The sequence below is a fragment of the Drosophila kikkawai genome, chromosome 3R (genome assembly GCF_030179895.1).
Source record: "Drosophila kikkawai strain 14028-0561.14 chromosome 3R, DkikHiC1v2, whole genome shotgun sequence".
Lineage (NCBI taxonomy): Eukaryota > Metazoa > Arthropoda > Insecta > Diptera > Drosophilidae > Drosophila > Drosophila kikkawai.
Genome location: NC_091731.1, coordinates 37,261,484 through 37,288,055, shown reverse-complemented (window position 1 = coordinate 37,288,055; position 26,572 = coordinate 37,261,484). Strand labels below are relative to the sequence as shown.

At 40.7% G+C, this 26,572-nt stretch overlaps 2 protein-coding genes across 7 annotated transcripts in view; one reads left to right on the top strand and one right to left on the bottom strand.

The window, feature by feature from the left end:
* Nucleotides 1-26,572, top strand: part of LOC108075716 (uncharacterized protein C2orf42 homolog) — a 179,811-nt gene that overhangs the window by 74,093 nt on the left and 79,146 nt on the right. For all 4 annotated transcript variants that reach the window (XR_011445383.1, XR_011445382.1, XR_001770739.3 and 1 more), the window contains one exon: nt 17,609-17,847. The gene's annotated coding sequence lies outside the window, so the exon portion shown is untranslated. The remainder of the gene's footprint in view (nt 1-17,608; nt 17,848-26,572) is intronic.
* Ptp99A (Protein tyrosine phosphatase 99A) overlaps nt 1-26,572 on the bottom strand; it is a 122,945-nt gene that overhangs the window by 70,296 nt on the left and 26,077 nt on the right. For all 3 annotated transcript variants that reach the window (XM_017168251.3, XM_017168246.3, XM_017168247.3), the window contains exons 3-6: nt 10,697-10,866; nt 8,090-8,216; nt 7,502-7,625; nt 2,119-2,300 (exon numbers count right to left, since the gene is read on the bottom strand). In XM_017168251.3, the coding sequence (XP_017023740.2) occupies nt 2,119-2,300; nt 7,502-7,625; nt 8,090-8,216; nt 10,697-10,866 (603 nt within the window). The remainder of the gene's footprint in view (nt 1-2,118; nt 2,301-7,501; nt 7,626-8,089; nt 8,217-10,696; nt 10,867-26,572) is intronic.

The window sequence follows — 26,572 nt, the reverse complement described above, 5'->3', positions numbered from 1 at the left end:
GCAGGTTAAATGATGCGTGTGTCTTAGAAGGTACACTAAACAAAATTATTCGAAATTTTAGCTTAAAATTGGTTTAGAAAACTTGAAACTATAAGAGATATGTTCAGTTTGACCAGAAATTAACTTTTAATGTATTTTTCTATTTATGAAATATTTCTTAAAGAGTTTTCTATATTTTTAAAGCCTTAGCAAACTTTTTACTTTTCTTTTATCTCTTATATTTTTGAACATTTTCCAAATTAAGCTTTTACCCCCTGTTTTTCGTTGTGTACCAGGTGAGCTTGGGGATGATCTGGCAGTTTTCCAGGAGAAAAGGAGGCCGAAATACTTGGCATAGCTCAATGAATTTATAAATAAATTAAAAGATATTTTGTGTCTTTCGGCTTGACATTGATGCCGAGAGAAAGTTTGCTTTTGGCAAATTGAAAAGTTTTCGCTTTTCCGCCGCTTAGATTCAAGATATCCGCTCAGCTTCTGCTGTTCGGTGTGTCGTCATTTGGTTAATTTATGCATGCCGCAGGCTTAATTTATACAAATTGGCAACTCGGCCGGCGACCGCAGCATACACACATTCATAGGTCCAAGGACCTGTACCGGGACCCGGCCGAGAAGGACCTTAATGAGCTCTCAGGAGCTAAGGACGCGCGCCAACACACTATTGACTAATTTGTAACCGCATGTGTTGCAGCATCGGCAGCTTGGGTCGCATTCCATTGTGCGTGGCAGGGCGGCATAAATGGAATTTCACACCAAAACCTAAAATGCCTGCACTGGGAGAAATAAATCACATTTGCTATTAAATTAGCCAGTCATCTGAGGGGCTAAGATGGTGAAAAAAGGTTTAGGTGGAGCTATAATTATATCACTATGATTAAGGAGGGTCTCTTAATATCTTAAAAATGTTTCTAACTTATTTCCAATTTAATTAAATTACTAATTATCGCTCAAGATTTTCTGGCAGTGTCCTGGCAAAGTCATTTCCAATGTCCGTAAGACAAATGTGTTGCTAATAGCTTGTCGCTGTTCCTGCTGCTGCTGCTACTTTGCCTTTGATTAATGTGTCTCGCGCTCTTAAAGCCTACGGAAAGTTTTGTGACTTTTCGGAGTCCATTTGTGTATATGTATCGCCATATTTGGGGGCTATACTATATGTGGGACACGCACTCGCCTACGATTAATCATTGTCTGGGGCAGTCAAGGCAACAGTAACACCAGCAGGTGAAATGTCAGCCAAGTGACACGAATTCTAAGGCATTCGGCACCCAAATTAGTGCATCGAAAGCAGGGAACAACAGAATGTCACTCGGTAATAGTAGTAGTACCTTAAAACTTCTTGGCAATCAAGTTCGTGGGCTTTGTCATCGCATGCTAATGAAATGAAAGCTGCCTCTAAAATTTAAGTGTGGCGAAAACTCACTTTGGAGGGTACTGCAGGGGGTACAGAAATGGTGGCATATATATTGTTATTATTTTTATTTTTTCACTATTTCTTGCATTTCTCCACTATCTGTTTTTGAGAGTACAAAACCTATAAAATGTAAATAAATAAAAGCCAAGAAATACACCTTGCGTGATAACTATTATTGCGGCCGCAGCTGTAATTTCCCTTAGTGGAGGCGGACGCAGTTTATGTTGCTGCGAGGCTGCCGTGCATCCGTGAAAGGACGAGAAAGGAGCCCAAGCCCAAGCCCCAGCCCCAGATCGAGCCCGAGCCTTGCCATAAAATGACGACACACCTGGCCGGGCCTAGGCGGATGGCCTACCGTCAGCGGAAAAATAATTAAACGTATACAACGTGAGGAGACTCCGCCGGGCTTTATGAGGCCGTAATTGCTGGCAGTTGCCGCCGGAGTGAAGAGGCAAAAGCCGGGCTGAGCCTGTGACAACTTTTCATTGACGGGGCACTTAAAAGTCAGGCCAAGTCGTTCGGAACTCAAATGAAAAATTAATGCGATTGTAAAAATTGTTATGTCATGTATGTCGCGTAACTTAACTGGGGCCCCGTACTATATTCTAAATATGTTATGACATGTGAACCGCCTACGCGAAATAGTTTATGGTTTTTTGGCTCCAATAAAGTGCGTAACGAAGGATAAGGAAAAAGGACATGGGACTCACCCTCGCGCAGCGTGACTATGTAGTAGGACTCCTTGGACGGCGGACTGATGCCCAGCTTGTTGACCGCCAACAGGCGAAAGCTGTAGACGGTGAAGGGCGTGAGTCCCGTCACCTGATATGATGTGGCATTCGTCTTTGTGTAGATCCTGGCAAGCTGCTCCCAAATGCCATCCTCGCCCTCTCTGAAAATTTAAATTTAAGGGAAAATTTTATGATGAAGTTTATTTTATTGGGAAATTTATAGGGTCTTCTTAGTTTAAGGCTTTGTTTTATTTTTTAAATAGTTGTAGTTGTAATAGTTTTTATAAAATAAGGTTTTTAGCCTAAGAATAATATATATAAATATATATATATTTATTTTAAATATTTTAGGACGTCTTCTTTGATACAAAAATCAACAAGCTTAAACTATTTATGCGTTTTATAAACTCTTTCCTAACTAAATACAATTTTCTTGGCTTTAAAAAACCACTTTATGCATACAATTCTTGATAAAGATAGTAATTTCTCTACAAAATAGCTCATTTAATCACAATTTCTCTAAAAAATCACCAAGAAATCACTTCATTTTAATTAATTCAATTATTGTTTATATGATTTTGCCAAACACAACCAACAAACGAGCTTACTCATTACTTTGTTCATCCTTCTGTACTCATTTTCAACAGCTCGTATTTATTGATCAATAGACAGGATAAACAGGACATGGCTATCCAATTGAATTTCCTAATTTAAAGACCCAATTTGACCTCATTAATTTAAAGTGTACGATGAATGAATCATCATTCAGATGGAAAATTCATTGAGCAATTAATCGAGTAAACGAAAACGCGGACCAAACAAAACATTTTGATTCGCCCGAAAATTATTTGAACGAATCATTTCATTATTGTGCATTTATATTGCAATTACCAGCTCAATTGCTGGGCACACGGCGAGCATATCCCATATATACTATACATATATCAGAAATCTATATGTATAAGGGAGGTCGCCAATATACATAAACCATGGGCATAAAATGCATTATGAAAATTTATATAAAACGGATGCGGATTTGCATGACACTTGTGGGCGGGGCGGGTGGCTCCTTTGGGATGCCATCCGAAATGTGTGCCGCACATAGGCACTAAAATATTTATGCGCCTCTTTTGTACACCCCCCCTACACCTATATGGAACCTTTCCAAAATACAACAAAAAGAGAAAACTCACCCCCCAACGCATATAAATTACCCGCAGTCCCGCCGTCGCTCGCACAATGAACATTTTTCATGGCACATTTCAAAGTGTAGTAAATTTTGGTTTAAACTCACATAATTTTAGCATATTTTTTGGCACATTCTGGTTGGGCTGAGAGGGGCCTGCCTCGCATAAATTTCGCGGTGGCCTTCGTTTGATTTTAAATGGGGGCTTACCGATTTGAGTGGCGCGGCCCAAGCCTCCGGCTTTCATGGTTGCGATTAAAAATTGTTTAAATACGAGCCCGATGAAAAATGTTTGAGCATTTCATGAATGGGGTGACAATCAATAAACCTCCGACAAAAAAAAAAATGTGCATGTCCAGCCGGAAGGAAATTGTGTCAAAAAAATGATTAAAATTAATAAATGCGTGCGAGCAGCTTCCGCGCTGAGTGCTGTGCCCCATCTGTTTGCGTTTGGCAATGGGCATTTAGTGAAAATATATATATCGTATGTATCGTATATATATGCCTGTATCGGAGGCAGCCGGACACACGTTGCACTCGATACAAAAAATTTGTTTGGCGACTTTATGAAGCATGCCCCGGCCCATGAAAAACATATGAAAAATGTACTGGACCCGGGACCTCTCCTCTGGTGTCCTGTAAGCCTCCAGTAAAAAAATACCACTCTGTGTGTGTGTCTATAGGGTAGAGATTCTTGGCCCAAAGTAACCACAATGGCAAATAAATTTGCGGCCTTTCATGGACATGTATTGGTTGCCCTTTTTTGTAGTTGTAAAGTCGTTGTCCTTGTTTTTCTTGGTCGGTTGGTAAGCTGCTTTAAAAATGTTTGCTTTACTTACTTTTTTTCATATTAAACAAATGAATATGAGTTATTTATGCATCTGCGTGTGTTTGCCTTTGCTGGGGTATCATCGTATCTAGTATATATAGCCGAGGGACACACACAGGAGTTGTTGAAACAGGACACTTTACTTGCCAGCACGGAGTTCTTAAAGTTAATGGACAAATAGTGCAGATAAGTCAGGGACTTGGTAGCAACGGAAAAAAGAGGAAATTTATTGGCAAAATAGCAACTAAAATAAGAGTTTCTTTATGGTAAATGCCTAGAGGTATGCTGTACAGTTTTAAAGGTTTTTATTGCATACTTTTGGGTGCTTTAATTGGTGTTTTGAAAGGTTTTGTGTGGTAAATGCTATGTAAACCTTTTTAAAACTATTAAGAAAACTTTTATCAAAGTCAAAAAAAAAATTTTTTAATATTTGAACTACAATTTTTCTCCTAGTTGTTATCACTTTCTAGAGAATTTCAAAAATATTTAAAGCCATGTTAATATTTCCATTTTTGCATTTCATTACCTTTAACCAGTTCATTATGCTTTTGCAACGCACTTTACATAATGTCAAAAGCAAACAAAAATTACTGGCAAATGAAAATGTTTTCATAAAAAGCGAGAATTAATTAAATTGCTTTTCTACGGGTTCAAAGAAAACAAAAAAAAGGAAAATATACTAAATAAACACACTGGGAAATCCAGTGAATAAAAATGCAGCCGAGTGAGTTGAAGGGTTGTGCTATATCTGATTCATCAGCGGACAAGGCATAATATTATGCACAATTTTTTTTTTGTTGTTGCTGTTTGGCTTTCTGGTGAATGAAATCGAGAAAACAGTAGCCCGAACAGAACAGAGTTGATAAACATGTCAGAGGGAATGTGGAGTGGCAAGCCACAAAGTTTTGGCCCAGTTTTCGGTTGACCGAAAGTTATGCCAGTGAAATATGCGACACACAAAACGTCGATGCATAAATGTGTGTGCTCATATGGTGTATCTATATATGCAAGCATATCCTTGCAACCGATGACATTATCCTGCCCAGCCCGCTGGCAATGCAACAGTTGACGGGGCAGCAATTTATGGATAGACTTAACGCTCTGCAGGGCAGGCCAGAGCCCTCCCATTTCAATTGCCAGCCGGCAAAGCCGCCGTAAGCATGTCCCCATCACCATCACCATCATCGTCATCATCATCATCGTCGTGGGTTGACGTCTTTCAATTTCGATGGCAGTTCGTGTGCATATTGAACCGCCTCTGCCATCCCCAGCCCCCCTTTCCATATGCGCAAATAAACCGAATCAAGCGAAAATGTAAATAAGAGGCGTGGGCCTGGGTGGGATGGGATGCTTCTCAAAGGGATCCAGAGGCGGGGTGGCAAAGGCTAGTGGAGAGGCATCAAGAACTCGACTCACTCCCATGTCGATGGGAATTTACATAAAATGCAGTCTGCAGGCCCGCGTTGCTGGAGATGCGGAGCTGGAGATGGGGCAGCTTCATTTTCTGTGTGTATGCGCGTTGCCCAAAAAAGTATGCTGTGCTGCGTATAAGCGCCACAAAGGCACTGAGAGAAAATGCTGAGGAAAATTATAGAATATATTTCAGATCAAAAACTTACAAGAATTTCCATTCTCTTATTATTCGAGCTTGTTCCTTTTAAACAAATTTCTTTTGAAATTTTCATAACATTTTTAATAAACACTTTTCTCTCCGTGTATGTACACTTGGCAGGCGGCGGCGCGTGTTCACATTTCCTTTAGTGTTTTCAGTGTTTGTGTATGCAGTTATTTCTTATTTTGCATAAATGCACCGCAGGCTCTGCTTTCCAGTTGGCTGTCATCGATTGTACTGGGGAGCCCCAGTGTCTTGTCGAGGACACGCCCCCGTCCTCCTGCCCGAAAAAAGAAACGCCCACCGACCGTCGCCCTGCTGCTGCTGCTGCTGCTGCAGTTGATGGAAATTTATTGAAAAAGTTTCGCTTTTTGGTTTTTTTTTTTCTTGTTGTTTTTCTTGTTGTATTTCCAACATTTTCGCTTGGCCTTTGTGCTGCGTTGGCGGCGACGGCTTTCGCTTGCTTTTTATTTCATGCCCCGCATTGAGTTCAAGTTATTCGGAAAATAGCCAGCACCGCACAATATACCGTGGCGTATACGTACTCTCTCTCTCTCTATATATATGCTCGACTTAACCCGGGGAACCCCATTTACGCCCACACATGGCGGTTCCTGTGTGTGCGTGCCAATGTTTTCTTTTCTATTTAAATGGAGCACAAGTGAAGTGCGTATCCCCGTAGTCATGCATATCGTCGTCATCCCTTTACATATTAATTAAAGGACCACCGAGGTGGAGCTTGTGTGGGGATCTGAGATTTACAGTGGCCGCCAGGAATGTAGGAATTGTTTTGCGGGGGAGAAATGGTGTCTTTTATAGAGGGGAACATCCTTTTTAATAAATTGTTTGCTGAAAAATAATTTTAAGGTAATAAACTGCAAGGTTTTTCGCTGTTAGAAAAATTCTATTAATTTTGTAGGAATTTATATATTAAATCCTTTTTCCCCATTTATATTCTCAACCTCGACTGTCCAAGTAAGCCAGCCATAAACGCATGAATTTAATTGAATGCACCGGGCCCAGCCAGGACCATCAATGCTCTCGGCTTCTCATAAATGCGAAAATCAGATGGGCGTTAGAGTCCAAGTCAAAGGCGGCAATGGGTGTGGCCAGCTGCTTAGCGCCTGGCGAGGATGATGATGATAATGACGATGGGCGCTTAATGGCGATGGTGTGCATCCAGCACTCGGTTCCTTTCCGCTCCGCTCGCTAATTCATTAGCGCATTGGGGTCAGCCGCAGTTGGTGCATCCTTTGGCAAAAGCGCCTTTGCATGTGTCAATCATGGCCGCGCGTCCATCATCGCCACGGACAGCTATTCAGTGTCCTTGGACGCCCACACGAACCACCTAGAATTTCAGAATTTCAGCCACCCAAACCACCACCCACACCAAGTACAAAGCATCCCAAGGGCACTTCATCAGCTTAAAACAAACCACTAGAGGGGAGAAGTTGCTGAATTGGCTATTTTTGAAATATTTCTTTTTAGCTATAAATTATTATGTATGAATAATATTATTATCTTTCGAGAATATCCCATCTCTAGAGCAGTTTTTTTTATACAAATCTTATTAAAACTAATATAAATTGTTTTTTTTTTTTAATATTAATCGAAATTATTGCTTCCCCCTGCTTCTTCTTAAAATTTATCGCTTAAGTTAGATATTTTTTGTTTGTAAGAGTTGTCACCACTATTAATTGTGTGGCTAACTCCTCATCTCGATGGCTACACTTACCGCGTTTCAATAATAAAATGCGTGACGGGCGCATTCCGTGGATGCTGCGAGTGCGCCCAGGATAAGTTCACCGAGCGTGATGTGAAACTTATCAACAATGGACGCTCCGGCGGATCGGGCACATCTGCAGGGAAGAGAAAAATTGAGAATGGAGAATGAAATCGAGAAGGAGAATCGGTGGAGCATCGGGAAAACTGCCAGCTATCAGTGAAATGCAAATGGAAATCATGTCAAGGCAGGGTGGTGGGGGGACAACGACAATGAAAACACAAGTGAGAAATCGAAGGAAAAATAATACAGAAAAAGGAAAATGAACGCAAGTCCGGCGGCGGTGTAAGGAAGACATATCGGAAAATGAAATCCTTGGTGGGGAGGGGGAGACCAAGGCGGATGTGTTGGTCAAGTAAACCGGAAAAATCATTAAAAGTAGTTAAGCGTTTCATTAAGAAGGCAAACGAGAAAACGAGGGACAAGGCAAAGAGTTTTAAAGGAAAATGTATAAGAAGAAGGGAATTACAGATAATTTTCTTAAAAATAAATGTGTATTTCGAATAATTATTTAATTTCTTTATTAAAAAACCAACTCACCTTGCACTAGTAAATCGACAATAGCCTCTGGTATATGCCGATCGTTTACCAGACAAATATACTCCGATGTATCACTCGCCAAGGAGGGCGTGAACTGCAGTCCAAAGTTGTCCGATAAAAGTTGTATCTGCAACGAGTTCGGGGAACTTAATTATAACTCTCTGTCTCTCCTCCCTCTATATATAAATGCGATTTGGAAAATTAAAATCTACCAAGAGTGGAGGCGAGGCCCCTGACAAATAACAAGGCGGCCGAGGACATGAGTTTCCACTTTGGACAGGCCAGAAAAAGTTTTTAATAGTAAGGAAAACTTACATATATGTGGCCCAAACCAGAGTATAAAGCGAAAACAAAGGCATAGAATGTCATCGACCCGGCCTAAAACTTATTCTGTCTCAGGCCAAATTTGTTTTGGCCACAAAGCCGGCCTCGGCTCCGGCTCCGGCTCATAATTGAACTATGTATCCTCTCCCCTAGTCGAGTTGAGCCGAAAGTCAGTTGCATTGGCAGTAAATTTATCCAGGATTTGTTTGTTTTCCCCTGCAAATAATTTCCTTACCTGCTTGGGCCGAAATTTAATAAGGATTTTCATCACAGATTACTGTGATATGCATTTCGTTTGAATTTGTTTCTAATGTGGAAAACTAAATTATTTTCCATCTGGTAGCTGCTGCAGCCAAAGTATCTGGTTTATCTTCGCATGCCTGACCCTGTTATTTACTTTTGTATCCTTGCCACTGTATGCCCTCAAATTACAACTTAAAATGCCTCAGTTTCAGTTCGAGCTGCCTTTTTCTCTCTCTCTTTCTCTATATATATTTTGGGGAAAATTCTGCCGCTCGATTGCACAGGCAGGAAGGCAGGCAGAGTCCTTAGTCCTGGAAATATTTGCCAGAAAATTTACCATGTGGAATTTTTAATTTCCAATACGATTTTGTAGTAAACTCTAATTACATTCATCGCCCTTTTGACCGCCGCCCCCAAAACTGAAGGAGTGGTGACTTGAGGAAAGTATTTTTTTCCTTTCTTCTTTGGTTTACTTTGAGGAAAAAAAACACACACACAGACTGAGGCTAGAAAAGAACTTGTAGCGGCAAATCCCTGGTAAGGATCTCCTTAGTCCGCTTGGCTTGTGCAAACATGAATCATTTCCAGTCTTGGCCATAAAACAAAAGTTAATAGCTCAGCAGGGCCCGGGTCCAGGGTCCAGGGTGTGTGTGTGTGTGCGGGGGGTCATGTGTCAGTTGTAATAAAATGAAGCAGCCACTGTGCCAAGGTGAAAAACTTTTAATACACATAATAGCCGGGCCAAGAAGGCAGCCAGCCAGCCAGCCTTGCGCTCCTGCAGCTTGGCGGAGGCCAAGAAATGCGAGTCGAGAGCGCAGGAAGCCGGATTGGGACCAACTTTGGCTGCAGCTCAAGTGTCCCAGTCTGGCATTTAACACATAGCCGGTACTCTCGCTCGGCTCGCTAGTCCGCTCTAGGAGTTCAGCCGCAAGAAGCTGCTGGTAACACTGGGGAAAAAATATGTCCAGAAGTCTAAAGTCTGCCGGAAAAAAGGATGCTTGGGTTATGGGAGACAGAAAGTTTAAAATAAATATTCTGGCAATTTTCTTTAATTTAAATGATGTTTTCCTTATAACCTTCCCTTATATTTGATCCATATAGCACCCACTTTGATATCCCTTTTCTCCCAGTGCCAACGTCTCGAGATCCTTCATCATCTGGCTACCAGGAATGGAGGCAACTTCATCATTCTGCCTGCGCCGCCTCAATGGCCCCCCGAGTGCGTTTAAGGCCGCTGCAATCGCTTTTGGGCCCAGCTCCCAGCCTTGTTTCCCAGTCCTTGCCATCTGGCAGCCACTTGAACGCTTTCCCTTCTTTTGTTTTATTTTCTTATATTTTTTTTTTGCGCCATGTCGCTTCTGTTTTAGTGCAACTATCAAACATTTAAAATATATTAGCCGCGCGCCGGCTTGCTCTGTACTTTCGAGTCCTGAGCCCCCCGACCCTTTGGCTCCACCCCATTGATGGCCACTTAGTTGTCGGGACTTTCGCTGCACTTTCTTGCACTCATCGCCTTCAGTTCGAGGACGACGGCGTTGGCGGCGAAGGGCAAAGTTCAAACAGCCGCCCGGCAACCGGCTATCAATTATTTTAACAGCTTCGTTTTTGCCCTGAACACCGAGCACTGAGCACCAGGCAGGGCCATATATATTAGAGGGTCCTTCCTCAACCTTCGTCCTGGGTGGTGGTGGAAAAAGGCGCTAAGTGTCGAAATGAATTCTAATATGACACGGGAGTGCCATTTTTGAGTGAAAATTGCACTTGGGAAATGTCTGGGGGTTTTAGAGGAGAGAAAAGCGTTGAATTTTTGATTTTATTTCGAGCTTTAAAAGGGGTTTTCAGTCTTTTATATACTTATTTTTGATATCTTTAAAAATGGTTTACATTATCTTTGTTTAAGAAGGTGTAGATAACCCATTTTTACCTCAAAATCTTAAAAATATATTTAAAAAATCCACTAAGTTATTTGTTTTTTGTTCTTTTTTGTTTTTAACGTCTTTTCTTTTTAAATATTAACGTTAAAATAATAATATTACTCACCCTTGGACTGTGCAGCAATGGTATCCGATTGGCAAACTGGGCAATGGTCGTGGACGCCGTTTTCCACACAAGCGTGTCCACCAGCGAGTGCTCGTTGACCCCAGGACACGGAATGGTCACGTTTTTGCCCGCCTCGGCATTTACCTTAACGTAGTCCAGATTTGTGACGTCTGCAAGGAATAAATAAAATAATAAACGGTTAATGGCAGGAAAGCACTGAACAAAAATATGTATTACTAAAGAATATTAATATTTATTCTATTTTAATTCAATTTAAATTTTAATATCAAAGAGAACACAGAGTATTCTTAGCTCTTGTGTTATTTTTATACCCATAAGAGTGCATTCAGCAGCAGCAAGGAGACGCCTTGAAAAGGGAGAGCTTCTCTCTGCCGTGAAAGTGGTGAAAGCTTTGCCAGAATTTGGGGCATTCCATTGAGAAAGTTTCGGGGCTACGAGCAGCATGTCGGAGACCTCTCGTCGTTGTTGGCGTTGGCGTCCTCATAAAAAGAGGAGCTCCAAGTTATTTGGTAAGGAATATTTTTGGCACACAAAAGCGGAAAAGCAGCCGCAAAATGTTTGGCCAAAATATCTGCCAGGCATTTTAATTACATAACATGTTTACGGAGCAAGTGCCCATCCCTGTCAGCGGCAGATCCAGAGTGTATGTGTGTGTGTGCGGAAAGCAATTTCATGCACTAAACTATTTGCTAGATGCCCAACTGGTCACCTGAGCATAAAATGGAGGTGGCTTCATGCAGGAGCAGCTTACTCCCAGATCCTTTCAAGCAATATTTGTTTTGGAAATTGCCAAAAATGCATTCCAAATTCGAGAAGCCCAACCATTCACTCTCTCTTGTGCGTAGCTCCAATTAAAATTATAGAAACAACACGAAAAGGAGTCCTGATGAGTTTACAAGAAGTGGGAATACTCTAAAAAAATATTTAATATAACAGAAAAATATAATTTATATTACTTCTGCTATATTTTTTCTATACATTTACGAGAACTTTCCCATTTTATTTTTATTAAAAACTTGGAAATTTAAGAAGTTTGCATACGTTTATCTAGAAATCTTTAAAATTGATATACCTAACAAAGAAAATTCGCGGACAAAGCCTGATCAAGATTATAGAGTTTACACGTCCAGGATACTCCTTTCAAGGGTATTATAAATCGACTGCCCGGTGGGCAGTTGGCCAAGGACTCAACGTAAGCAGCTTTGGCAGCTGCATCTGCATCGCATCGCATCGCTCTGCATAAATTGCCAAGCGTCCAAGTGTTGGTAATAAGCATTAGGCATGACAGGACTCTCTTCCAGCTTCGGTTACGATCCTGAAACTGTGGAGCATGGCAGTCCAGAGCCGCCACTTGCAATCAATTGAGAAATCATGCCGAAAACCAGACCGATTCAATGCCAAAAACCCAGCCATTAGCTAGTTGGAGCTAGCAGCTCAACTGGTTGCCACAACGACTGACTGCATTTCAAGTGCCCGCCACCCAGTGCATCCCTACGAATGGTTTTCTGGTTTTCAGTTTTCGGTTTTCGGTTCTGGATTTTGCAGCATTTTCGTTGATTATTTCAAAATGAATGCAGCTTTTGTCCACCTAAAGCCACGGCTAGCCACGGCTTTTGCAAAACCATCAGCGCAGAGTATTTATAAATTATCGATTCATTGTCTTGTATGTTCTGTGTCTGCCTTTGGAAATTTAATTTCGGTTTAGCCAAGAGCTCGTTGGCCAGCATTTTGCATAATACATTCGGCATTCTCGCTGCTCGGGGTCAGTTTTTTGGTGTAATTTATGATTTTGGGCTTAGGAACAGGAGTACGAATGCACTGAGGGAAAACAAATTCACAGAAATTTTTACTGGAACAGATTACAAAGTGATCTGTATAAACTATTACCTCTCTTATAAATTGCTATCTAAACTCTTAAATTTAAAAATTTATTATAAAATCCAATTTTCTATGTTCATTTGGTTTCCGTATAGTTTTTGTCAGTGTTTGTCGTGGGAGGCTTGTCATTTTTGCATATTTTGCCTGCTGCATACAGATGAGACTGAAGGCAGCCAGAAACAGAGGGCCGAATCGCAGTTTAATTTCCTGATGCAATGGCCCCGAGTTCAGGAAACAATTGCACACAATTTATAGAGGGTGGAGGTCCTTTTTGAAGTAGAAGTTGGCAATTAAGCAGCAAACACTGGAACTCTCAGTCCAACAAACAGACAGAGAGACAGGCAGACAGACAGACGGGCGCTGTAAATAAATTATAATTATTTTGTGGCATTCAAGCGAGGTCTCCAGGGCTTCGGACCACAGGAAAATTAGCCCAACGACAAAATCGAAATAAGTAGTCGAGGACCAGGGGTGTGGTCCTTCCGTTTCGAGCCTGACTGGATTGAGCTAATAATCAAATTGAATGCAACCCCCAACCGACCGACTGACGACTCAACCGGCAACAATTAATTTTATTTATGTTGATTCTAATCAACGAAGGGCAGACAGCATTTTGGATTTGGGTACGGATTCGCAGGATATGTATCTCTGTGCCTTTGAAATCCTAGCGTAAAACCCGACAGAGCGAATAAAAGATGAGAATATTGAGTTTATGCCTCAGTGCTTGGCGGCGGCTTCAATGGAAACATTTTGCACCCCTTGTTCAGTGGGGAAAAGTGCACTGGGAAATAATAGGAAATCTGTGGAAAAGTATGTTAAAGAAATAATAAATATAGTAAAGGTTTAAGGAAAGTTTCTTGTGATTTTAAAAGTTCCTTTAAGGTAGAAAATATTGTGAAAATCATGAAATAATTAGGATAATGTCCTGCCTTTTTTTTAGTAAATGTATTACATATTTTAAAAGCTTAAAAAAAAGTTAATTTTAATTCTTAAGGTTTAATTAAATAGGAAAATATTCTGGAATTTATTGACTGTTCAAATATTATCCTTAAAATGTAATTAAGGCATTTCAAAGCACATTAATCCTTCTAAAATTCTCAATTTCAATTAGAAATATTAAAAAAATTTTTTTTTTTTATTTCCAAAACATCATAAATCTTTCTCTCAGTGCATCTCCTAAGCACTACAAATATTACAGCACTTAACTCTGTCTGATTGTTTGTTCTGGCAACTCGTGAGCTCCTCTGACCCGTTGCCATGTCAATTGTCTGTAGAAGAAAAAAAAGGATAACTTGAGCTAGAGCTTGAGGTTGTAGAACACACACACAGCCCTGTCCAAAGTCGAGCCAGATAATAGATAAAGACTGGCTATAGTAGCGCCCTTATATTATTTGTCTGCATGGCAACTGTTTGGGGAGATCATTTGCATGCAGCTGCAAATCGGAGAACATTTAATGCCGGCGAGTTGTGAATGGAAATACCATTTGGCCATTTGGCAGCTTTACCCCCCTTTTGGCATTCAATTTCTGCACATTCCGGGTGTCATCCGTATCCGGTCCCCATTCAGATGCATTTTGAATGGACAACAAGTTGCTGCCCCAGCCCCTTTAGGAGTGCATCTATTTGGAAGCCATTGCAATGCAATTTTCCGAGAACGAGAAAACGAGGGGGGGAGCACACACACGGGCAGACAGCCACTTGAGCCGCAGTCACAGGTTCAAAGAGAGCATTGGGTAAGGATTCACCTCACAGGACTCAACCCTATTAACCGCTCAGCAACCCCTGCTGGTGCGGTGCATCAATTTCAGGCGGGATTAAATCCTGGGATTGGATGAGTAATTATCCAATTAAAATTGAAGTTTCGGTCGGTGGACACCCAGGACGGCCCAGACACGCAGCCGGTGGCTCTCATAACTTGAGGCACGTGGCCAGCGCGTCAGTCAGTCAACTCGGCTGCCTGAAAAAGGATGTGCCACGCATGTGTGCACTCGAAAAAAAAGTAAACCCAAAATAGTCTTGCACAATTGAGCACATCAAACGTAGTAATCGTCTATCAAACAAGGGGATTTAGGCAGAGCTTGGGATTATTTTTAATTATTTTGGATAAAGAATACTTAAATTATTTATTTCTTAATTCAATATTAAACTAACTTATATCCTGACTTAACTTAAACTTTAAGTTATCCTCTTGATAAATATCTTGAACAAATTCCTTTCTAAACTTAAAAACATGATTAAAATTCAACTTTCAAGCGGGTAAACTCTCATAAATTAAATATTATCTTGGCAAGACCTTCGTCCTTTTATATTTTCTCTGCCTGTCCTTGTGCGTAACTTGGTCGTTCATCTGTATTTGTGTCCTGTCTGCCTGTCTGCTGTTTGTATAGACACTTTCTGTCATCCTGCGATGGCCGCCGACTGCCACAGAAGCTGAGAAATAAATGCGTGTGCAGACGTCGATGGAAAGGACATGCGAACATCGTGCTCATGACAACCCATCCTATACACACACACACACACACACATACATACAGAGTTATCCTGGCAGCCAGACAATATCCCTTTTTTTATGCCTGAGCGCAGCAAATAATGAAATTATGACAACCAGAGGGAGACAGAGACAGAGAAGCTCGGGAATAAGATGGGCACTTCTTGGGATGACGAAAACGAGATAAAAGCTGACAAGTGGCGAATGTGAAATATGATTGAGCAGGGGACCACGCCCCCTTTCCCCTTTCCCCGCCCACGAACACTTAACTTTAACTAGGCAACTTGAAGTGTTTCGGCCTCGGGTAAACATATGTATATGCGAGATCCTTGGGCGGGCCCCCGAAGGATCAGTCAATAATGCTGACATCAAATTGAAGCCAAGCTGATGGCAACTGTCAGGCAAATGTGTTTCAATTTCGTTAAACATTTCGTGGGGGCTAAGACCGGTCGAAGGGAGAGGGTTAAGGGTTGCCATGTACTGGGCTCCGGGCTCTGGGATCTGAGTTCTGGATGGGGTGGCCAGCGGTAATCCCTTCCGTTTCATTACACAAATGCGGCTTAAAAGGAAAATATATACATATATATTGTAAATACCTACAACAATATGAAAGCCCCATAAAATACGAGCCATATTAAAATGCAAATAAACCTGGGCGGCCCACATGCACGGCGGGAAAATATTGCCAGAGAGTTGGGGTCAACGAAAAGCTGTATTTTTGGGGATTAAAATAATAATCATGTCCAAATTATATTTTCAAATTATTTTAAAATAAAAACCACGATTTAATTAAATTTATAAACTTTAAAGTAGAAGTTATATAAGCTGTAAGATGAGTAACGCCATAAGAATAGATCGCTTTCATATAATTCCAATGCTTTATTCACCTCTTTGTCAACAATTTCCTTTGACTCAAGTGTATTTAGCATTCTTGATGAGTTAAAGTAAATATCTTTTTCCTTTTTCCTGTGTATATTTTTACATTTAAAGAGTTTGCCACAGACAGGTGTGCTTCTGGGGCTGCCTGGGCTCTTTGTTAAATTGATATAATTAACCGAGGGCCCTGGCGAACTGAGACCGGATTGAAAAGCCTGAAAATTGATCGTAAAGAATACACTGTGGATGGATACTGTGTGAGCTCTCGCCTCATTATGGCTGCATACTTTTTGGCGCCCAATGAAGCTGCTGCTGCAGCCTCCCCAGCCGAGAGCCGGAAAATTGGCGCACAAGAGCGTTTTCCTCATACCGCAGCACACACCACTCTCCCCAGCTGCCTACACCAAAAATTCAAATGGAAAATTCTGAACATTTTGCGCTGTAAATTGGAATTGCCAGCGGGAGAAAGCCGGAGGCAAGGGGAGAGGCAGGTGAAAAGTGAAAGGCTCAAATGCTGTTGCCACTTTACCCGGCGAATTTCGAGCATTTGAGCGCTCTTTTTATTTTTTTTCCCTAGTTTTAGAAGCGCTTTGAGTGCGCTCTCCATGTGTCCCTCTGTATTTGTGTGTGTCCTGCGAGTCCTCTATGTCCTGTGTATGTGTATGTGCGCCTGTCGTGGCTTGGAGCTTAGTGTAATTAAAGCTAAATAGCCTGCATAATGAGAAAGTAATTAGCAGTGTTGTTTCAGCTCGTTATTTCCGCTTACGTCCCTCTTTTAAATGCGATCTATATGAATTTGAAAATAAAATAAACACGAAATAGGAGAACCTTGTCAACAGGGAATAGTTTAAGCGGGTTAATATTTATATTAGGGCTTTTATTTTGGGAAAAATTTAATTGCTTATTATTTTAATTTATTATTTATAGCTATAGAAATTCTATTTAATTTAAAATGATTCGGTTATATTTGTAATACATTTGTATTTTAAATTTATTTTCTAACATACTTTATTCTTTATATTTATACAATAAAAATAACACGAAAGTCCTGCAAGCTTGTTTATTATTTTACTTTTTGCTTAAACTTCACATGCTTCACTTGCATTTATAATTTAAAAAATGCTTAAACCTTAATTGTTCACGACTAATTAATTTTATTTAATTGTTAAACTCTTTTGTTTCCAATTTGTAATCTTTTTTACAAAGTTTATATATAAAACATATAAAACAATACACAAAATCCCTGAAAAAACTTCATTCTTTAAATTCTTCACATAGTCTTTATTATTTTCATCAACTGTTTTTTGATTTCATTTGATTTTTCATAATTTGTTTTTCTCTCTTTAACATAAACCCTGCTGAATTCATGAAGCCATCTCCCATTGAATTAATTTATCTAGCTTGAATAAATCGCAGATTTTATATTTTTGTATTATCTTGGCTATCTAGAAAAAAGTACATTAATTTATGCCAGTTCATGGTAATTAATTTAAATCGCCTGTTATTTTCTTTATGAGCTTAATGCTTTCCGGCGTTAAGTTTTTATAGGATTCACGCCCCAGCTCCCTGCCATAATTCCCCTAGATACTCACAGATGGCAAAAAGCTTTTTATCTTTGCGAATTATCTTTACTCTGTCTCTATTTGCAGTGGAAATGAATTGGATTTTAATTTGAAACCGCAGAGGGAGGAGCCGAAACGGAAAAAATCGAAAAGAAATTACAATGCTGCGCTGTGTTTGCATGCCTGTCACCTGAAACACCTGAGTAACTCTGTGTAAACTAAATAGAATCCGCCGACATTACCGAAAACAAAAAGCGACGAGGGAAAAAATAAAGAAACGAAAACGGAACGAGAAACAGAAACAGGAACCAAACTCAAACAGCAGAGTAAGTTCTTTTCTCATTAAGCCCTGTGTTTACACATAGACACCCGCCCACTCGCACATACACTCACAGGCACACTGACACACCCACTCACACACACTGAGGCATTTAGGGATATACACACCTCTCCCTCCCCCTGTACTTATATTTGCTGAATTTTCACACCAGCCAGCGACAACGGCTGTGAACGAGCCTAATGAGTCCAAAATCCGTTGCCCGCAACTTTTGTTGCCACGCCCCCAGAAGGATACCATAGGTCCCGAGACCGCCCCTTTTTCCGGCCTCTGTTTTCCCAACCTTACACCAACTGTACGTACTGTAGGCAGTGGGGTTCTGGTGTAATTTGTTGAAAAGCTGCGTGGTAAAAAAGAAACATGTTTCACACTGGACGACGACGACGACCGGCACACAACAAACAATGACGGGAAATACAATAACAACTAGAAATACAACAAACAGAAATACAACAATTGGATAAACAACAACTAGGAATACAACAAAAGAGCATACAACAAGGACTAAGACAACAACATGCCAAAAATAGGCAGCAAGTTTTAATTAATCATGAAAAGCTAAACAAAAGTTGAGTTTGCTGGTGGCTACACAGGGAAAAGATTAAGATATTGGGTAGGATTTAACACATTTTTATAAGTTTTATTGGTAAATTCCGTTTATTTTTCTCTGGAAATACAATTTTACTAGTATTTATTATATTTCTACAAATATTTTAAAGCCAAATTTTCACCTTTTCTATTTTATTTTATTTTTTTTGTTCTTCATTAACAAGCAACTTAAAAGTCTTCTTCGAATTTTCTCATAATAGAATTTCTCCTTTAATAAATTTTTAAATATATGAAAGCACATTTTAAATAGCATACTCTTAGGCAGCTTTTGATAAGATTTAAAATCTTTTCAAAGCTTTTAAAATATTGTTTAAAATGCACTTTATCACTTTTTCTCGATTTCTGATTAATTTCACTTAAATATGTATTCAAAAGTGAAAAGTACACAGCATACTTTTAAACAGTTTTTAAGAGATTTGAAATCTTTTGAAAGCTTTTTAGAATTAGCTTAAATTGTACTCTCTCTTTCATACAATATATAAAAATTATTGTGCGAAGTTATAGAAGTGATATTTATTATTTTAGGTTTTATTTTAAGAGATTTTAGATCAACTATTATAGCTAAAAAGTTTCTATAAAGACTATAATCTTTATATATATTATAAAAATAAGTTCCAATTTTTTTTTTGCGTGCAAAGTAAATGGCAAATGCTGGCCCTGCCAGTGAAATTGTCAGCGGCAAACGTCTAGATAAATATGTCAGCGACAAAGCTTCGAGCCAATCCAACCCGCGCACCCCCACCCACCCTTTGGAAAAACTCCCACCCCGGCCGCCGCGGCCTTAGTGAGTGGCTGACAAATATTTGCCGGAGCGATAATCAAATTTACATTGTCCTCAAGTAGAAAACGAAGAAGGAGCCGAGCCAGCAGCAGCAGCAGCAGCAGCCGTGTGCGTGAGAGTGGGCCACTTAGGGGTCGCCCTTGGAGGGTGAGGTGTGTTCGCCCTATGGGGGGCGGTAATTGCCAGTCAAATGACACCAAAGGCCATTGGCAGGACCGAAGCTGGATAACCAGCAGCTGGAGAAGCAACAGCTGCGACAGGTACAGGCTACAGCGAAACTGATGCGGATACAAGCGCATTAAGCCAAAGGCGTTGGCGTGCGGCCGCTGCCGGAAAATACAAGGAAAATTACTTAACGCCCGGGCGTCATTAAAGCGCTTTGGCGCCCGCCAGCGAAACTTGGTTCGGAAAGCACACACTTTTTTCCTTCCTCCCACATGCAAGTGTTGTTGTTTGCTGGCGGCAGGACATTAAAAATTATTTCCGCGTTTCTGAGGGATGTCCTTAAAGTTTATGGTAATGGGCGCCCGCATGCATCTGCGTTTTGCAGCCAGGACATGCGGGTTAACCAGCGAGGAGGCATCACGACTTGAAAGGAAGTGGAGTTGAGGAACTAATTTGGAAATCTATTTAAATAGATTAAAGAATATACCTAGAGATATGACTATTATAAGTTATGAGGGTCTGAGGTTTAGTTTCTTAAGGTTTGATTTAAGAAAAGCCAAAACTTTCCCCCTTACTTGGCTCTGACTCCCGCCACTCCTCTCCTTGATCCTTGGCAAAATATTTCCGGCGTGTCTCTAATAAATTAAGGCAGCTAAACTGGCTCGACCTTGCTATATCTTGTCGATGTTAACCGCCCCTCTCTCTCCCCCTCGAAGGCTTGGGAAAAACACACCCAACAAATTCCGCTTAAATTAAACACACAAAACGACAAGTTGAACTGTAAACAAATGCGACAATTTATCTTACTTTCATTTAATTGTCAGCGCCGGGAAAATGCGCTTGGCAAAGCAAAACCGAAGGAAAACAGCCAAAAGTGGAGCAGTCATGATTACATAAAACACACACAATGCCAATCCATATATAAATACTGTGTGTGTATATATATATTTGTGTGTATGTTGGAGATAATCAACGCGAAATTAGCGCTGACAAATTGCCAAAATGCCAAAAGGAAAAGCGCTCAGGATCAGAGAAAGAGAGAGAAAGATAGAAAGAGAGTGAGAGAGCGGGGCATTTTCCCACTTATCTGAGCGAAAAGCGAAAATTCAAAAATTCTACGCCACGCGAAGCGGGGAAAACGTATTTATTTTGCCACGAGTGAAAATAATGAAAACAATGCAAACACACAAGCGGCGGCGTCGGCGGCAGCGGAACAAGTTGTTGTCTGGCCAACAAAAATATTTTCATAGATATTTTTGCGCTATTTAAATGCCGCATATTTTATCTTTCTGCCTTGCCCCACACTTTATGTCCTTTTCATCAGAGTTGGTGCCATGTTTTGATCAAATTAAATAGCTAAATTTTTGGAGGAAACATTTTTAAATTTATTTGATATCTAAAAAGTTAAGGCCTCTCTTTCCTCTCTAATTTATTTATCTATTATTTTTCGAGTTATAATTACCTTTCTTTTTAAATATCCCTATAAAAAAATCCTCAAAAATATTACCAAAGCCAGCAATCACACCCCAAAACCCCTTAATAAATAGCCAGATGGCAAAAGTTAACAACACTGCATCCTATTTCAATCTGCATCTATCTCGCGTTGGGTTTTCGTTGGCCAAAAAAGTATGCTACGCTTTCGTGGAGGCTACACGCTGCGTGCAATATGATAAATAGAGTGGGCAGCTGTTGTTGCTTTTCGGTGGTGCTGCCTGCTGCTGCCTGCTGCCTGTTCATCACGAAGTGGGTCAGTTGTTTACTGACACAGTGACTCTTAAGTGCACCCACACACTCCGCTCTCGCTGCAGCTGATGTTGCCGTTGTGTTTGATACACTCGAGCGTCGACAGGCGCACTCAACACCCTCCACCCAACATCTAGGGGCAAAATCTGCAGCTGCTGCTACATCGGCCATAGCTGACACAGTTGACGTCTACAGATGTAATGCAGTATGGCAACCCAGCTAACCACTCAGTCAACCCCAGGCCACGCCCCCATTCCGCACACTTGTTTTGTTTTTTCTTTTTTTTTGTGTTACTACTTTTTTTTATACATTTCGTTTTTCACAGTCACCGAGTGTTTAGCTGAAGAAGCATTGCTTTATTTCTGCGTGCGACTGACGGAAATGCAAAAGTGTCTCATTGTGTTGCCCTCGGGTTGGCAGCAACATTTTTGCTAAGTACTTGGAAACATTTAAATGCTGAAAATTGCAAAAGGATAAGGGGTAAATGGCAGGGAAGGCAGTGGGGTAGAAGGGTGAGCCTTTGCTGGGGGCAAAACTTTCACTCGTTGCACTTGCCGGAATTGAATTTTATGGCGAATCGAAGTAAACAAACAAACCAGAATCGAAGAGGGAGAAGAACGACACCTTAAGCCTTGATTTCCTGAGCATTTCCGGAGGAACACTGAGGGAAAAGTTAAGGTTTTTGTATAAAGTAAGGTTTAAAATATGAAATATAATTTATAAAGAAGAAAACTTTTTAAAATGTAGAGGGATTTTAAAAGAATACAGCCTAGACTATCTTTTTTATGTATTTTTTCAGTTTGTTATTTAATTAATAAATTTAAAATTAATTGAAAATAAAGGAAAAAGTTTAAGGAATAAGATTCTAAATGTACAAAAGAGGTTTAAATTTATAAAATATTATACAAAGAAAGATGTGCTACCTATCTCTTTTAAAATATATTCTACTTACACAAATTTGATTTAATTTCATTCATTATATACTTCAAATATTTTAATTATATCCCAAACATTTCTAGGTCACGTCTCCAACTATTTTTCCCACTGTGCAGCCTGCCATTGTAACCATTTTTACGGGTCAAGTGTATGGTGCATGCCACCACAATGGCCCATTGCAGGCATCCGTTGTGTTGTGGCTGCTGTTTCTTGCTCCACAGCTCCCCCGAGGGGCTGAATGTGGGCAAAAATCGGGGTATAGAGGAAGGCAGGGGGTGGCTATGGGATGACACACCTGAGGCCAGGTTTCGAGCGCGCGCTCTAAGTGAAACAGCCAACACAAATAGCACGAGCCTGGTCCCGCAAATAAACAGGCAGAGAGTGAGAGGAGGTGGAGCAGAGGATAAGCTTTCGTTGAGATTCCTCGTTTTAGCAGAGCAAACAAACGTCAAGCGTTGCGTATACGCAACGTGAGCCGTACGTTGTCTAGTTTTCCAGCCGCCAGGCTCGGCTCGGCTTGGCAGTTGCTCCTACTACTGTTGCTCTTAAGCTCCCCCGGCTAAATTTTCTAATGCATTTTGCGCGTGTTTATTATTTTAATTACAGAGCATGCAAAACTTAAATGCTCTCGTCTGGCACTCATCGCGACTCTGTTTGCCAGCGCGTGCTGTGGCAGCTGTCGGCGGGATGAGAACGGGTCGTCGTCTCCCGACAAACATTAACTATTAAGCGCTTGGTTTGCTCATTAAAATGCGCCATGATTATTTGTTTATAAGCTCGGCACAGCCAGAGTGCCGTAGTAGTAGTGAAAACTGTCGGCAGTTTATCATTTAATGGGAACTGAGCTCGCGTGCCGGCGGTGCATAACGTAAAAAAAAAGCATAAATAAGAGGAAAAAGATCGCTTTGCTAATGGCACCACTTTAGTATTGATTTCGCCTTGGTTCCCCCACAATGATGTGCACTTTTTGTGGCTTTGCTAATGAAGTGGTTTGCCTTGGTAAAAATAATCCTGCCCCCAAGTGGGTCACAGTGACACTGCCTTTTTTCTGGGCCCGCTACTTCTTCTGGGTACTATAAATAAGGCGACAGCTAGTATTGGATTAATCTAGATATCCATTTGTATTCATTAGTCTAATTTTTGTGAGCTTTGTGAGCCGGAGCTAATGACACTGAACGCTCTCTCGCATGTGGCACTGCAAGTGCTACTGCTGCTGCTGCTGCTGCTGCTTCGAGTGTTTTCAAAGGCATTCCCCTGGTTTTGGCCAAATTGGTTTTCGAAATTGCCCCGGCCACAGGCAAAAGGCCACAAGTTCTCTGCAATTCGGGCCACACCAAGCTCTGGCATTCAAAAGTTCTCTTCATCTCCATCTCCGGACCGCAGAGCACTTAACGTTTCTCCCAGACAGGCCTTAAATAATTGTGCATGTGCCGACTAATTCGAGGCACTTTGAAGTTGAATGCAGCCTGTTTGCCGGCCTACGAATCTCGTCTGCTGTCAATGGTGACAACTTAAAGCTGATGAAGCTGCCTACTGTGAGGCATAAAGTGCACAGGAAGAAAATGGGTGAAGGGAAGTGAATTTCTCAAAAAGAACGGAGCATAAATAAGTAAAAAAAATATATATTTTTTGAATAGGAATTTCATTTCGTTTAAATAATTCTCTAGAAATTAAACTTTAAAGATATTCGCTTAATTTAAACTATAGAGATTTTTCCCCCCGATGTACTTTTAAGTACTCTTAGGCTTAACCATTTCCAGAACCTGCTCAACATTTCCGGGCACACTCTGACCCAGATTCTGGCGGCATTGGAAACCGGCATGGGGCGGGCTCTTTATTGTTGATATTGCCTGTTTCTCCATCGAGAAACACCCCCTGCGAAGCACATGTTGAACTGCTTAGCTGGCTTATCGGTTCTCATAATAATTGCAGCTGCAAATTGTCTTTATTTATTGTTCGCCAGCTGCACGATGCATATGAACAACCCACTCTCAGTGTGTGTATCCTGGCATCCATGCCGTTATTTTAATGATGACAATTGTTTGCATTCACCTACACAAACACTGCCAGGACTAACACACACATGGGAGTGGTTGGCCGGATATGCTCGAATGTCCGGTGAGCATGTAAATTTCAATTAGATGCAAACACAGGCCGAGCGGCTAATAAACCCTGCTCATTACATTTGCTAATAAATTGTCAGAACGGCAGAGAGACACAGCTGGGGCCACAGTCTGCTGTTTTGTCCTGGCACTGACCTGGTCCAGAGTCGGTTTATTGCTCCCAATCAATCGATGACAGCCAGCGTCTGGGGCGTAAATCAATTAGCTCGGAATGGTAGCAAGTCGGGCAGGCAGTGAGAAAAGAACATTTCACACATCGCCAGCCAGCAGCCCGACAATTGCCAAAATACTCAGAAGTCAAGGATGTCGAGTGTCAATACTCCTGGCGTTGGCTGTGACTGTGAATGTGACTGTGGGAGTGGCAGTCGCAACGCCATGGCGTCATAAATAAAAAACCAATTAATTTATCATCGTCTCGAAGCGTCGACGAGCAGTGACGAGGAAAAGCGCCAACGAGCGCCTCCTCTTTTTTTGGCTGAAATGTGAACGGGTCTATTTAAGTCGCAGAAAGTCAAAGGAAAGCATAAATAATAACATGGCAGCCGATACATTTTCTGGGAAATTTTTCTTAAGCATAGAAATTACTTTTAAGTCGCGCAGATGCCATTTCCACAATATTTGGAATATTGATTGCAAATATTTGATACAGACTAATTTGGAAAAAAAAGGAAAAATCTTCAAGATTAAGCAAATAAATATTTTAAAGATCATTTAATAATTTTATATTATTATAAATAAATACTTATATATTTTTATAAAAATTAAATCATTCATAAAATAATATTTTTATCCCTTCAAAATATTTTCTTTGTGTATTGACACCAATTTCTATGCAGATAAAATCCAGCTTCGTTTTATTATAATTTAATTTGGCTGAATAAATAAGCCAAAAGAAAAATCAGACAGTCTTCTTATAATTTTTTCTCTCTTTGAATTCAGAGCATTGGACATTCACCTGTGTGTCTGCTATGGAAATATTAATGCGGGAGTGGGTGTGGGTAGAGGGAATACCTGGCCAGGCGTTAAACGAACCTCAGCTAATGGTAACAACGCACGCAGAAGGAGCAGGAGGAGGAGCTGGAGCAGTGACAACGACAACAAACGATGGCAACACCAAGCAAGACCGAAGGCATTACCAAACACACAACTCATGGGGCTGTGGCTAGTGTATAGGCATGTTACGCATACGCCGTGTTGTGCCGCATTATAAATGATCAGCGGCTGGTTTTTGCGTGCTGTGCTCCTCCTGCTCGCTACCACTTCCACCTCCACTTCCGCTTCTCCTGTACGGGGGGTTTTGTTTCGTTTTCGGCACTAGCTGGCTTTTGCATATTTTTCACCTTAACTCAATACTGTTCTGCCGTTTGTTGTTTGCCGGTCGGTTGTGTGTCGGGCATTGTTGTCGCTGGCAAAAGGCGCAACATAAGCCACCAAATGACTTTGCGGCATTAGGAAGTTGCGAGGTGGCAGCCAAGTCAGACCCGCAAACACGCACATCCGGCAGTGAGTGCACACGTATGTCTTACCTATCTAACAGAGAGGGGGTACACTGGGATAAAATATATGGCTATCAGTTTAAAATTGTATCAATTTTTGAATTGTAGATATAAGGTTATATTTATAGAAGTAATATTTATAATTTGTAAATAGAATTCAATGTATATTTTTGAAGTTAAAGAAAGCAAAAGGCCTTTAAGGCTACTTTCTAAAATTTATTTTCCTTTAAAAACATTCAATATATATTTAGCCCAGTGCACCAAAGTGCCCCCACTTGTCCCTCCTTTTTTTTGTGTGCCTGTGGCCTGGTGCCTGGCAACCGCTTAAATTTAAATTTAGTTGCTCGCATTTATCGTTTGCCGCATATGGCTGCTTAATGCCTTTTTGATAGTAATTCCCCAGCATAAGCACTTTTATATATATTTGCTTTTTGCCCCCCCTCAACTATAAACACAGGACAGAAATTATTAAAGACTCTGGCAGTGTTTTCCTTGGACGAAAACAATATGAGCAGGAAGGGAGCCCGGCCACGTGCTGTTTGTTTAGGTGTTTTCCACTCTACGGGCTACGGTTTCTTTTCTCCCCAAAAAAACGGAAATTTTCGTTTGCTTTCTGGTTTTTGCATACAATACACACACAAACACACACTTACACACGTTTTTGTTTATTTTCCCATGTGTGTGTACTGGGTTTTATTTTCCTTTTTTGCTGCCAACACACACATTAAAAGTTGTTAGTTGGCCAAATTGTTTGTGATTCATTGTTGGGGGCTGGTAGCCTGGCTATCATAACGATAGCAACCTGTAATCACATGCTAAATATTATATTGTTTGTATTTTTACGGCTAATTACTCATATTT